The 13,985-nt window shown below is 35.7% G+C and overlaps 1 protein-coding gene across 5 annotated transcripts in view; it reads left to right on the top strand.

Annotated features, from left to right (window-relative positions):
• The window catches only part of drp2 (dystrophin related protein 2), a 146,780-nt gene that overhangs the window by 97,221 nt on the left and 35,574 nt on the right, over positions 1-13,985 (top strand). For all 5 annotated transcript variants that reach the window (XM_059515878.1, XM_059515874.1, XM_059515875.1 and 2 more), the window contains 3 exons: positions 4,856-5,002; positions 7,151-7,229; positions 8,495-8,555. In XM_059515878.1, the coding sequence (XP_059371861.1) occupies positions 4,856-5,002; positions 7,151-7,229; positions 8,495-8,555 (287 nt within the window). The remainder of the gene's footprint in view (positions 1-4,855; positions 5,003-7,150; positions 7,230-8,494; positions 8,556-13,985) is intronic.

Genomic DNA, 13,985 nt, shown 5'->3' with positions numbered 1-13,985 from the left:
TTTAGTCATGCTTTCCGTGATTCAAATGATCTGTGTCACTGTGCGACAAGAGGTTCTGTAAAGACACCTGCATGTATGTGTACCATTTATTTAATTAATTAATTTATTTTTTAAAGCTGCACAGAACCATCAAAGTTTCAACACAGTATAGGCACAATGGTTGATTGATGGGAGTAGGTGGGCTTTCAGGATGGATAAGGGTGCATTAGACTTTACACATTGTGATGTTAAATCACAGTGCACATACCAGTTCTATACTGTAGTTACAAACAGATATCATTGCAACAGTATTGTTGTTGTAACAACTATTGATTGAATTAGATCTATTTTGGTAGTAGTGAATAAAAACTTTATAAAATACCCAAAAGTGCAGTATGACATCTTGCATTGGTAGGGATTTTTAAGAAGTAAAAAGTGATTTTGAATTGATTTTGACTTTTGTATGAGTGGCTGCTGAGACCCTGCGATCCATGCACCCAGTTTTACTTTTAGATGTGCTCTTTAAATAGATATTGATGAAGAGGTTTAGTGTGCATTTATAGTTTTATAAATGTATTTTTATGACCAGATCTTGATGTATTATGTGAGACGTTCTGATGGACTTAAGATATTTTTTCATTTGTTAGTGGACCTCACAGCCTGCTCAGTTACTAATTTTAAGATTTACAGCCAGATTGTAATGAGACTCTCCACAGGGCTCAGTTTTTTAATGACATAGAATATCTTTTACTTTTTCTGTTCATTTCGCTGCTAGTGATTTTTTTTTTTCAGACTTTAAATTAGATGTACTGTGAATGTGTTTTTTATTCAAATAGACTGTTGTTGTTTTTGTTTTTTTGGGGGAGGCGGGGTGGGGTATTGTTTTTTTCAGTTTTGGAAGGTTTTTGTTCACTCTTTTTCATTACACTTAATTTTTTATTTTTTTTAAGTTTTTGTTTAATAATTTTCTCAGATATTTCTAGTTGTTTTTAAACTGTTTATAAATTAAATTCTTTAATTTATTATTTTATTATATTACCTTATTTTATTTTATTTTATTTCAGAATCAAAAGGAATCATAATGAGCTTTAATTGCCAAAAACCACAGTGAATTTATGGTTTCTCAGAGCTCTACATACTTATGTACAGTATATGCAACTGTATAAATGTCAATATCTGCTTAATAAGCATCTATTGCCTAATGTCCAGATGGCATAAAAAACCACAAGTACACTGAAATACAAAAACAGGTACATAGTGGGTGTTGTAGCTGTTCAAGGTGGAGATGGCCTGTGGAAAAACCCTTTCTTGTGGCTGGATGTTGAAGTACACAGCGATCTGTAGCATCTGCCTGAGGCCAGAACAGATGATTTAGACTGTCGTAGGTGAGAAGGGCCTGTCATGACGTTACCTGCTCATTTATTAAGTCCGGAGATCCTGAAAGTTGGGCGGGTGCAAACCAATTGTCCTCTAAGCCATCCTAACAGTTCATTACATTTTGCTTATGTACTGTATCAAGGGAGTTCCAGAAAGCAAATGACGGCCATAATCTGTCCAGTGGCATTTTTATATCTTGACCACCATTTACTTTCTTGACTTTCTTTGTACTGTTTCCAGCCTGTGTGTTTTATGCTTTTCTGATAATATTACAGTTCACTCGGCAGTATGCTGCTATTAGTTGTGCCCTTAAGATATTGCACTCAGTCATTTGACTGTAATAAAACAGAGAAATTAGTGTCACAACAATAAAAGGACAAAAAGATGAGGTATCTGAATATGTTATTCTGTAACCTGCCATGCTATTTCGATACATATATCCCTAATGTTTCCCTCTGTAATCTACCAGCCATGATGTACAGACCCAGACTCTTACAGCAGTAGGAGGTATTTTTATTGACGATATGATCATGGTTTTTCCCGTGGAGATAAGCAGAGTTATTATAGATATGGATAAGTGTAGATATCTATTTGCAGTAAACCTTGTGCATCAGTGAGTCAGAGTTTCTATTCTGCTCTCCGGATCACAAAAGGCTTACTTAAGTGTGGAAATTTTCTACAGTTTTTTATTTTATTTATTTTTTTATGTGATGTACTGTACTTTTTTGTGAATAGCACATTACAGTACATGTGTAATTGTGTAATTAAATAATTAACAAGTTTTTCTGCCTAGAGCTGTACCCTGATGCAATATGTTGAGTTTTTAAATCAGGCTGAAGCCGGACTCTGTGAACTGACATGTTCGTGTTACACTCTTACAGGAGGTGGAGCATTTATCAATGTTTCCCCTGCTGTCAAAACCCGGCAAGCACATGGCAGGTCTTACAGACTTACAGTTTCTCATTCGTTTTCCTGGCTGCATGTCAAGTGTATGAACAACAGGCCATAAGATCAAGGCTACTGCTGTTCTATACTGCTGCTTCTACAGTTACCTCTTGTTTGGGACCCCATATATATGGTGGGGTTCTTTTTATTTATGTATATTACATTTCTATTTATTTATATCTTTTAACAACAACAACACATTTTTAATTAATATTTTTATATATACAGTACAGACCAAAAGTTTGGAAACATTACTATTTTTAATGTTTTTGAAAGAAGTTTCTTCTGCTCATCAAGCCTGCATTTATTTGATTAAAAATACAGAAAAAACAGTAATATTGTGAAATATTATTACAGCTTAAAATAATAGTTTTCTATTTGAATATACTTTAAAAAAAGAAATTTATTCCTGTGATGCAAAGCTGAATTTTCAGCATCATTACTCCAGCCTTCAGTGTCACATGTAACATCCAGTCTATCACATGATCATTTAGAAATCATTCTAATATTCTGATTTATTATGAGTGTTGGAAACAGTTCTGCTGTCTAATATATTTGATGAATAAAAGGTTAAAAATAACTGCATTTATTAAAAAAAAAAAAAAATTCTAATAATATACAGGTGCTGGTCATATAATTAGAATATCATCAAAAAGTTGATTTATTTCACCAATTCCATTCAAAAAGTGAAACTTGTATATTATATTAATTCATTAGATACAGACTGATATATTTCCAATGTTTATTTCATTTAATTTTGATGTTTATAATTGACAACTAAGCAAAATCCAGAATACAGTATCTCAGAAAATTAGAATATTGTGAAAAGGTTCAATATTGAAGACATCTGGTGCCACACTGTAATCAGCTAATTAACTCAAAACACCTGCAAAGACCTTTAAATGGTCTCTCAGTTTAGTTCTGTAGGCTACACAATCATGGGGAAGACTGCTGACTTGACAGTTATCCAAAAGACGACCATTGACACCTTGCACAAAGAGGGCAAGACACAAAAGGTCATTGCAAAAGAGACTGGCTGTTCACAGAGCTCTGTGTCCAAGCACATTAATAGAGAGGCGAAGGGAAGGAATAGATGTGGTAGAAAAAAAGTGTACAAGCAATAGGGATAACCGCACCCTGTAGAGGATTGTGAAACAAAACCCATTCAAAAATGTGGGGGAGATTCACAGAGTGGACTGCAGTTGGAGTCAGTGCTTCAAGAACCACTACGCACAGACGTATGCAAGACATGGGTTTCAGCTGTAGCATTCCTTGTGTCAAGCCACTCTTGAACAACAGACAGCATCAGAAACGTCTCGCTTCAAAAAGGACTGGACTGCTGCTGAGTGGTCCAAAGTTATCTTCTTTGATGAAAGTAAATTTTGCATTTCCTTTGGAAATCAGGTTCCCAGAGTCTGGAGGAAGAGAGGAGAGCCACACAAGCGACGTTTCTAGAGGTCCAGTGTAAAGTTTCCACAGTCAGTGATGGTTTGGGGTGCCATGTCATCTGTTGCTGTTGGTCCACTGTGTTTTCTGAGATCCAAGGTCAACACAGCCATATACCAGGAAGTTTTAGAGCACTTCATGCTTCCTGCTGCAGATCAACTTTATGGAGATGCAGATTTCATTTTCCAACAGGACTTGGCACATATATATATATATATATATATATATATATATATATATATATATATATATATATATATATATATTATTATTATTATTATTATTATTTTATTTATTTATTTATTTTTTACTTTCTGGTTATCAAAAAATCCTGAGAAAAATGTATAACAGTTTCCACAAAAATATTGATCAGCATTAATCAGAACTGTTTTCTTTCTTATTCTGTTTGCTTTTGAAAATTCTTTATATTAGAATGATTTCTGAAGGATCAAGTGACACTGAAGATTAGCACAATGGCTGCTGAAAAATCTGCTTTGCCATTACAGTAATACATTATATTTTAAAGTATATTGAAATAGAAAACAGTTATTTGAAATTGTAATAATATTTTGCAATATTACTGTTTTTTGATTAAACAAACGCAGCCTTGGAGTGAACATTTCACTTAACAAAATTTTTTTTCCCTGCAATTAAAAAAAAAAAATCCTCTTGAGACCATCTTGCTGTCGCACACATTGAGTCTTTTCACACTTACACATACACACATTTGGTGCAGTTTCACTCTCTGCCATCAACAGATTGGGTCTCGCTTGCACTTATGCCCAGTGTGGCACTTCAATGTAAGTGTGTGGAAGTAAGCGAACAGCGATGGTGGATGAAATTAAAATGGACAAGTGTAGGCTGTGAATGGATAAAAACATTAAACATTGAAATATCCACCCTATGCTCAGCCTGTCAATATCAGGACTTTTTTTTTGCTTTAAATCCGAACAGACGTAGTTGTAACACTTAGTAAATATAACATAACCTAATGCACAATGCACTCAGAAATCAGATTGAAAGTCCATAAAAGTCCAAGAAATTCATGGCATGAAGTGAAAGATTATGTGGTGTTGATCATCCAGTTCTTTTTTGCTTTCTGTTGTAGCTATTTAAAGAAGAGCTGACCCAGGTGAAGGAAGGAATGAAACACATAAATGACCTGGCCCACCAGCTGGCCATATCTGATGTGCACTTGTCCATGGAGAACGCCAGAGCTCTGGAGCACCTCAACAACAGATGGAAACTTCTGCAGGTAGTGAATTTACACCATCCTTATCTCATCCTTGCCTGCCCACCATCACTAATGGACCCCTATGGAGATCATACAGTGCAATGGTCACCATTGATGGCAATGGCTCCAGCCAGCTAAGTTAGTGCATATACACGATGAAAAATGGAGCTTAGGAGATGGAATATAATACGCCGGTCCTGCCTGGCTGAGAGCGGTGATGGCTCCATTATCATCGGTCACGGGGAGTGCCTTTTGTCTACATGCTCATGGGAAAACAAAGGCCTTCCCAATGAGAAAAAAAGAGAAGATGTAAAATGAAATTCAGTGTTTTGATTGCATCTGGTTGTTTTATGTGTGCGATGAGCTTAAGAGAGCCAGAAAGAGATGCAGGAAGAATGAGAAGTACTCTTAAGTGTGGGGGAGTGTGTAAATCCAGCTATCGAAAGATGACTATGAAATGCATGTGTGCAGCAGTTTGTGTTTCCTAATGTGACAGAAGACAAACAGCACAAGTGTGCATGATTATATATCTTTATCTTTGTACGATGAATGTCATGAGAAATGCTCTGTTGATGAATCCTTTAATGTGCAATTTTTTTTTACATGTTTGTTAGGACTTTCAGTGGAATCACATATTAAAAATTCATGTTTATTAAATAATATATTATATTTAATTTATGATATGTTATGTTTATAAATTAATGTTAGGCAAATAACTGTTTATTTGCTGAAATAAAACTCCAGATGAAAGCATTCAAGGACTTTTTAAGATTTAAGGTATTTGGTGTCACATGATCCTTAAGAAATCATTCTAGTATGTGGATTTGTTACTCAAAAAACATTTTCTTTCAGGATTCTTCGATGAATAAGAAGTTCAAAAGAACAACATTTATTTGAAAAATGAAATCATTGAAATCAATGAAATCATGACATTGTAAAGTTCTTTAATGTCACTAAAATAATTTTTTGCATCCTTTCTGAATAGAGGAGTCTTAAAATAATCTTACCGACCCCAAACATCTGTGACCCTGGACCACAAAACCACTCATAAGTAGCACAGGTATACTTGTAACAATAGCCCAGCAATACATTGTATGGGTCAAAAACATGATTTTTCTTTTATGTCAAAAATCATTAAGATCAGGTTTCATGCGGATGTTCTGTACATTTCCTACCATAAATTTAACAAAACTTAATTTGATCAGTAATATGCATTATTAAGGACATGATTTTGACAACTTTAAAGGCGATTTTCTCAATATTTGGATTTTCTTTTTTTTTTTTTTGTGTACCCTCAGATTCTAGATTTTCAAATAGTTGTATCTCAGCCAAATATTATCTGTTCCTAACAAAACATACATCAATTTGTTCAGCTTTCATGTATAAATTATGAATCAATAAAAAGAATTTAGCCTTATGACTGGTTTTGTGGTCCAGGGTCACATTTGCACTGTATTGTAATTTAAATAGTTCATTGTGCAAAATGAACAAGTTAAATTGATACAACTGATGTTTATCTAACAAGACAGTGGCTCAGTAGATACACTGATTAACAGAGATGTCTGCTTATACACAGTGCAGTATTATCTTTCTGTTATGCCAAAGTACTGTTGGTTGTCCTTGAAGAGCCTCACAAAAACCGAGAGAATACAGAGAGGAGGAGAGTGAGGGGAAGAAAATACTTCATGCTTGAGTGGATTTGTTGGCCTTTGTGTATGTCAGTGTTTGACGTCTTCTGAATGATTTACGTTGTAAATAACTCCGTATTAGGTAGTCCACCATCCCCAGAGATGGCTGGCTGGTGGCGACAAAAACAGACGAGGATTACTCTTAGTAAACTTCTTGTGCAACACCCTCACCACTTTCCTCATTACCACATACAGACTTTTCTGTGCATTTATCTGCTCATCAGGCTGTATTCTTGTGTGTACTCTTCAAAAACTGAATGGGGACAGCAGACTTCTACACTAGTCCATTTGTAACAAAACCTAAAGAAATCCAGAAATGAAAATAGTCACTCATTGTAGTCACCGACATGGTGTTACAAACCCATATGGCATTCAGTTTTTTGGGTGAACTACTCCATTACACTATCAGAGAACTTTGATTTAGTGTGTACAGTAAAGTAATCCATTCTTGAGTCTGACTGTTTCTCTTTCTCCACTCAAGGGGTCTATTGAAGAACGTCTGAAACAGTTGCAAGATGCCCACAGAGACTTTGGCCCGGGATCACAGCACTTTCTTTCCAGTAAGTGTGATAATTCATTTGAAGCCGTAGAGTCTTCTGCTGGAGTGTGAGAGGGGTGGGCTGATGGAGCTTAGTGGAGAGGGGTTGGCAGGACTGTGTTTAAGTGGGCAGAGTGGGCAGTGACTTTATTCATTCTCACTGTCACTCACTGCCCGGTCTAACATTGCAGGACAAAGACAGTGCCTGCTACACACTTAGCCTTATTCTGGCTCTCTAAATCACTACAAATCAGTACTACATTTCTAAGTTAAACGAGGACACAGGGAATGGAAATTTCAAGTGATATTCCAAGAAATGGACTTGGTCTTATCGTGGGCCATTTGGACGTGGTCCGAGCAAAGGTTTGACCCTCGGTAATGAAAGAGGCTTGCTTAAATACTCACAGTTGAATTTTAAAGCTGGATTCAGTTATTTTTATGCCTATTAAAATAGGTAATATTTAAACATAAATATATGAAAAGCACTATAGAGAAATACTGTAACTCAAAAAATTCCAACCAGATAAAAATGTGCAAAAACAAAAACTGAGAGCGCAGTTTAAGAGTTAGATTATTAAGCTTATTAGCCTTTAGCTCAGCCCCTTATCTAGATATGAGGCTCAGAGGATTATCTGTTGTTTTAGCAAGATTCAGTCTTGCTCGATTGCCAATAATGTTTTAAGAATCAAAATCAATTTAAAATTGCGGCGTTTTGTCAGTAGCTCAATATTACTGGTTTATTTTGTGGCACTTCATTTTGTGATTTCACTGTAACAGAGAGTGAGAAAGGATCGAAAAATAAAAAAGTATAGTGTTATGTGCATTATATTCAGAGGTGGTGCCCTGTTCTCTTGCTAATAGACATGACTAATTACTAATATTCAATGTAATTTTACATAAACAAAAAATAAAATAAATGCTGACACCTAATTCATTTCAGATTGTAAAAGCAGCTAAGAAGGAAGCCAGGAGTGCTGAAGCCCTATAAAAGGAGTCCAGAATGACCTCAGTGACCATATAGCTCTCAGTTTTCATCATTTGTATCTTATAGCAGAGTAACATTTGACCTTAGGGGTTCCATATAAAGAGGTTTGCAAAGCTTCACTCACAGAAAAGCTTTCTATCATTTTGAACACTTTTAGGTGCTGTTGTTTAATAGCCTCTCTGTGTGGAAGCAGTATGCTTGAAGGACCTTGAGTGCTGCCGTTTGAGATTTTCAGAATAGCTTTTCATGCTCGACATGTCTGTCTGATTGATATTGCCCTCTTTCTTTCTCTGTCACTCCAGGCTCTGTCCAGATTCCTTGGGAACGTGCCATATCCCCAAACAAAGTGCCATACTACATCAAGTAAGTCCAGCTGTAAAGCATCAACAGTCTGTGAGTGTCAGAAACGAGAGAGAGAGAGTGTAAAACTGTGGGATGAGCGTGTCAGATTATCAGGTATAGAGAGCAAACTCAATTACTGATCCCTGGTGCAGAAGATTATTGCACTGTGATCTAAAATGAAAACAACATTTCAACTGTGGTGTTCCTTTTGTCACGCGGCCCTGTGCGTTTTAGCGATTTGAGTTTATAGATGTCACAACAGAGTCTGTGTTGTGTGGGGATTGCAGAAAGGTAATTGAAATAAAAATTTAATGTGTGCATTTAGCAGACGCTTTCATCCAAAGCGACTTACAGTGCATTCAGGCTAACAATTTTTACCTAACATGTGTTCCCTGGGAATCGAACCCACAACCTTGCGCTGCTAACACAATGCTCTACCAGCAACCAAACTCATATAAATATATATAAATATATAAAAATAGTAGAAAGGTTAGCAAAACTTTAAAAAATATATAAAAATACTGTAATATTTATATAAATTAAAAATATTATTTTAAAAATATTGTAGTGTTTATTAATGTTTTGAATGCCATGAGGTGCCATTTCAGTAATCTCTGAAGTCGCAGGAAATGATGGCAGGACAGTGCTCATTGGTTGATGGAATTACATGAATACATGCCTAACCCTGATGTTATGGGAAACATTTAATTTTTCTGATAAACCCAAATGTTAAGAAAAGACACCACTGGTGGTCAATGTGAACGAGCCAAAGGATCAAAATTATGCAACTGAATGTTTACATATCTTTGGCCAATCAATGTAAACGATAGTGCAGGTTAGGATGAGTGAGTGAATACATGTAACACTTCCTTTTTTCAAACCCCCTCACTTATTTATTTGTTCCTATGATTTATTCCTCTGATAGCTTTTTTTTTTTTCATGGCTGCTGGTGCTATAGAGGCCGGCACGAGCACTTTATTCACTAAAGTATGCAGCACACATGTATCGGCATACATGCCTATTAGTCAGATTTGAATTCAAGCCGTGTTTTAGCCATAAGCTCTTTTTTTAATGTCATCAAGGCAGCACTTGTGGATATAAGCACTTAGTGGCTCTGAGAATCTTTATTCAAGATTACTGTGATTGTGAGTACTCTCTGTCTTTCTCACTATTAAAATGATTCAGATTTTTGCGATGGCATATTGGTGCCTATGTACAGTAGGTGGCCATCCTATCTGGGGCTTACCGCCGCGTGTACCGCCGCTGTGGTAACTGTAATTCAGTCGCGTGTTAAAATTAGAGCCCGACCGATATGGATTTTTGGGGGCCGATGCCGATGCCGATATTAACTCGAAAAGAGCCGATTTATAAGCCGATATTTTGATTTTAAAAATAATCTGGATATTAGACCCATTTCCTATAAACTGCATTTACACAACATTCAATAGCAAAATATCTGCCTGTTCTATGTATGTGGGCTGTATAAACCATTTTCCAGAATGGACTATGTTAAAAAAAAGCCTTAGATTACAGTCTCAATGACTAAACAATTGCACATCAAAAGTATATATTTTTTAATGATCAAAAAACAGTCTGGTTTTAAACATTTAACACTTTTACTTTCTTCCAGTTGAAGCTGGTTTTAACAGTCTGTGTGTTTACTGTAAATAAATTATAATACTAAAGTTAAAGTATTTGCAGAAGTAGTCCCACACTTTGCTGCTACAGCATTCACCTTTTTCAGCCATCTGTAGGCAGAAAGAGAGACAGAGAAAGAATAAGCATGTGTATTAATAATATCAACATGTATCATTACTCATGTCATCATTAGAATTATAATAATAATAAACTGGGATCTCCTACATAGGCAAAAATGAGAAATATATATATTTTTTTTATTTGTCAAGCAATAGGTATTACCTACTTATATTTAACAATATTATTTCAACATTTTCCTGTTATGTCTGTAAAGCTGCTTTGAAACAATATGTAAAAAAAAAAAAAAAAGCGCTTGTTCAGCTCACATTTATTTACATGTCCCCTCTGGTTTAATCATTTCTGATGCACCTACTGTAGTTACTGTAACTACACTATATTTGCTCTCACAGACACATTCACAACAGACCCGTATATCTTCTCCTCTTCTCTTTGTGCAGTCTGAATCAAAACATCGTCTTGCCTACTATTACCGGAAGATTACGGAATCAATTCGAAGTTGAATGGTTAACGTTAGTGTCATGAACACACCGCTGTCAATTTTGAGAAGAACCACCTTCAAACAAGTTAATAGCAAGCATTTAAGGGGCCTGCTAAAAAGGAAGCTATTAGCGTTAGAGTAACGTAACCAGCCTGAATTCACCAAATTGTTCTCTGGACCTGAGGGTAGCCTCTTCTTCCTTGCTTCTCTCTTAATTCTCATCAGCAGGACTAGCGCTATCGCTCGCTTCTTACAACGGGACAGATACATGTTTGCTGCTGACCGAAAGGAGGAGGAACAGACTATGAAAGAGCTCCCGCTAAACGTTTTTAAAACTCCGCCTATGCCATATAGCGCAGCGCAAATCGCGTTGTATCTGAAGGGCAACGCTGAGCCCAGCGGCAAGCGCCGTGTATACCGCGTCCTGTGTGAAAGGCCCAATTACGCGGTCATTATGTGGGAAACACACCGCAATAGAATAAGAATAAGTTAAACGCTAACATTATAGTTTGACCTCCTATTAACGTTCGCGCTCTTCCACTGATAAACATGGTATTAGCTTTGTGGCTAATCTAATATAACAATGCATTAGCGGCTGTAAGTGATGTTACAGAATATTTAGAAGTAATAATGATAGGACCGTTAGCTAGAACTACCACACAGTTTTTATATACAGGGTATGAACTAAATCTACAATCATTTCACATGACGAACGACAGACTCACCGTCAAAACAGTTGATCGCTTTCTTCTGTAGTGGACTTCTGGCGCTGTTGTTAACTCTGGAGCTGCAGAGCTCCCTCTGGTGGGCACACTATGCAACACTCATAACATGAGTGAAGCATGAGACTCTGTTTCTCATGTTTCATCGGCCGTTATAAATTCCGATGCCGATTTAAATGCAATTAGCTTATATCAGCCGATAATATCGGCCGGCCGATATATCGGTCGGGCTCTAGTTAAAATCATTCGCGAAACTACCGCCAGGTGGCGCAAAGGGACGGATTGCGAAATTAATGTAACTGTAAAATGAGATAAAAGAAGGAAGTAAAACAACAATAACATTATGATATAACATTGTAACATTTAAAAAAAAAAAAAAAAATTTTTTTTACAATTTGTTAATTTTTAAAATGTAGGATAGTCTTAGGCTACAGTCTACTAAACAAAAATTAAAAGAAGACCTTAACACAAAGGATCATATGCATGCTATTTCTATTAAACAGTAAATAAATATAAGGCCTATATAAATTATATATGCTAAATGTTTAAATTTCATTTTCATTTTGGTTCATTCTTGGTTTAAAAAAATCTTCAGGTTCCATATACAGAGCGAAATGGGAACGGTCCAGCATTTAGCAATAATTAGTATTAACTCTGTTATTATTCTTGATTTTTCAAACTACCAGCATTTTTGAATTATGCCTTATGTGTGACCAAAAATTAAGTATTATTTGTTTCAGCTGTTTGAGCGTGCTGGTGCCTCGCGCACATATTCACTGGAAACAGCAGTCTTTCACCAGACATTCGGCGCGAGCACTTTGAAATTGTTCATCTTTTTTTTTTTTTTGCTCGATACTGAAACGCACACAGCCTACTTACCTCATGAATAATAGTTAAGCTTCAAATGGGCAACATCACAAATATGGAAACGTTTGATTTCTCCCGATTGAGAAAGCCAAACCTTACCTTATGCTTAGCTTTAAATTATTATTATTATTTTTTTTTTGTTTTATTACTAAGCCTATATTATTATATACTGCAATTATATTTATCCATTAGAATTATATGTTTTTAATTATTGTTTTGTTCTGATAAATTTGTTAAATTTAAAGGATTTGTTGTAAAATATTTTCTTATAGCCTATTTTTTTCCTCTCACAAACTCTGATTTATTTTTTAGCGTGTTTAAAAAAAACATGCAGCAAACGAAAATAGGTGATTGATCCGTTAAAATGAAACCTATACACCACTCATATTTTTTTTCCTCTGACAAACTTTATTTAATTTTTAGCGTGTTTAAAAAATAAAAAATAAAGAAAACATTCAGCAAATGAAAATAGGCGATTAATCCGTTAAAATGTGTTAAAAATGTGTTACTCTTGGTTAACAGTAATTATAATTATTTTACTTCAGAATAGAGCCTGGGACTAATCTAGGTTATCCATGTTTTTTTTTTTTTTTCATTGCATCTGAAAATGACTTTGTTCATTACATTCACTTCACGCGATCTGGCGCAGATCAGCCTCCCGCAAAACTCAGCTGTGGACGATTTAAAAATGTTTGAAATAAAGCAGTGGTTCTCTACCCGTAGCCCGTGACGAATTCAAATGAGGCCCGAACCACATGCTGAATAAATTTTTTTTTTTTAATAATTTTCTAAAATTGTATTATTTACATCAATTAAAAAAATATATGCTACTAATGAAATATAAGCTATATCCTAATGTTTTTATGTGATTTTTTTTTCTTCATATATTATTTTCAGACATGAGCACTGGCATAAGCATTTAACGAACACATACAAGCGCGCACTTTGGCAGAATTCAATTCAAATAGTCATCAACAGCCATTAGGTAAATTGCCTTTAAGGTAAAATTGCGCATCAGAATGAACACATTTGTGTTTTAAGGGAGAAAAAAAAAGAAATTCAAAAAATGCCAGCGAATGAACATGTAGGCTACAAACTGTGAATAGTCGCAGTATCAGTATTGAAGGAGAAGTGCTGGATTTTCGTTTGTTTGTTTTTGCCCCGCAACTCACTTGAAGAAGTTCAGATAAATGGAAACACCATACACTATGTAACAATCCTTATCGTCATTGGAGAGTGTGTGCCGAGGCTCTGAGAAGACGACCGCGCAGACAGGTGCGCGTGGTCAGTATGCTTCAAAAGCAAAATTGCACATGTGCAGGCAGAGTGAAGAAGCTCATTGCTACTCGAACCTGTGCAATCCGTCAGTAAAAGAATATAAAGACAGTCAGATGTGCAATAATTATGGGCAATTGCAGAGCGGACCATCAGCCTGCGCATTCAGAAGTATAAATTGAAGAAGTCTGCGTCCGCGCTGGCCGTGTCTGCATCCAGATTGCTCATGCGGAAAGTATAACACAGGCGTTACAATCGCAACTTCTTTGTGTTATTGCTTTCAAGCTGAATCTCACAAAATTGGTCAGCTCCCGACAGCATCAGGTGTTTTATTTATGGGGAGTAGAATTGTTTATTTCAATGAATGTGATAGATTATATATCATAATAG

This window comes from Carassius carassius, chromosome 29 (genome assembly GCF_963082965.1).
Source record: "Carassius carassius chromosome 29, fCarCar2.1, whole genome shotgun sequence".
NCBI lineage: Eukaryota > Metazoa > Chordata > Actinopteri > Cypriniformes > Cyprinidae > Carassius > Carassius carassius.
This window is presented reverse-complemented; position numbering and strand designations above follow the sequence as displayed.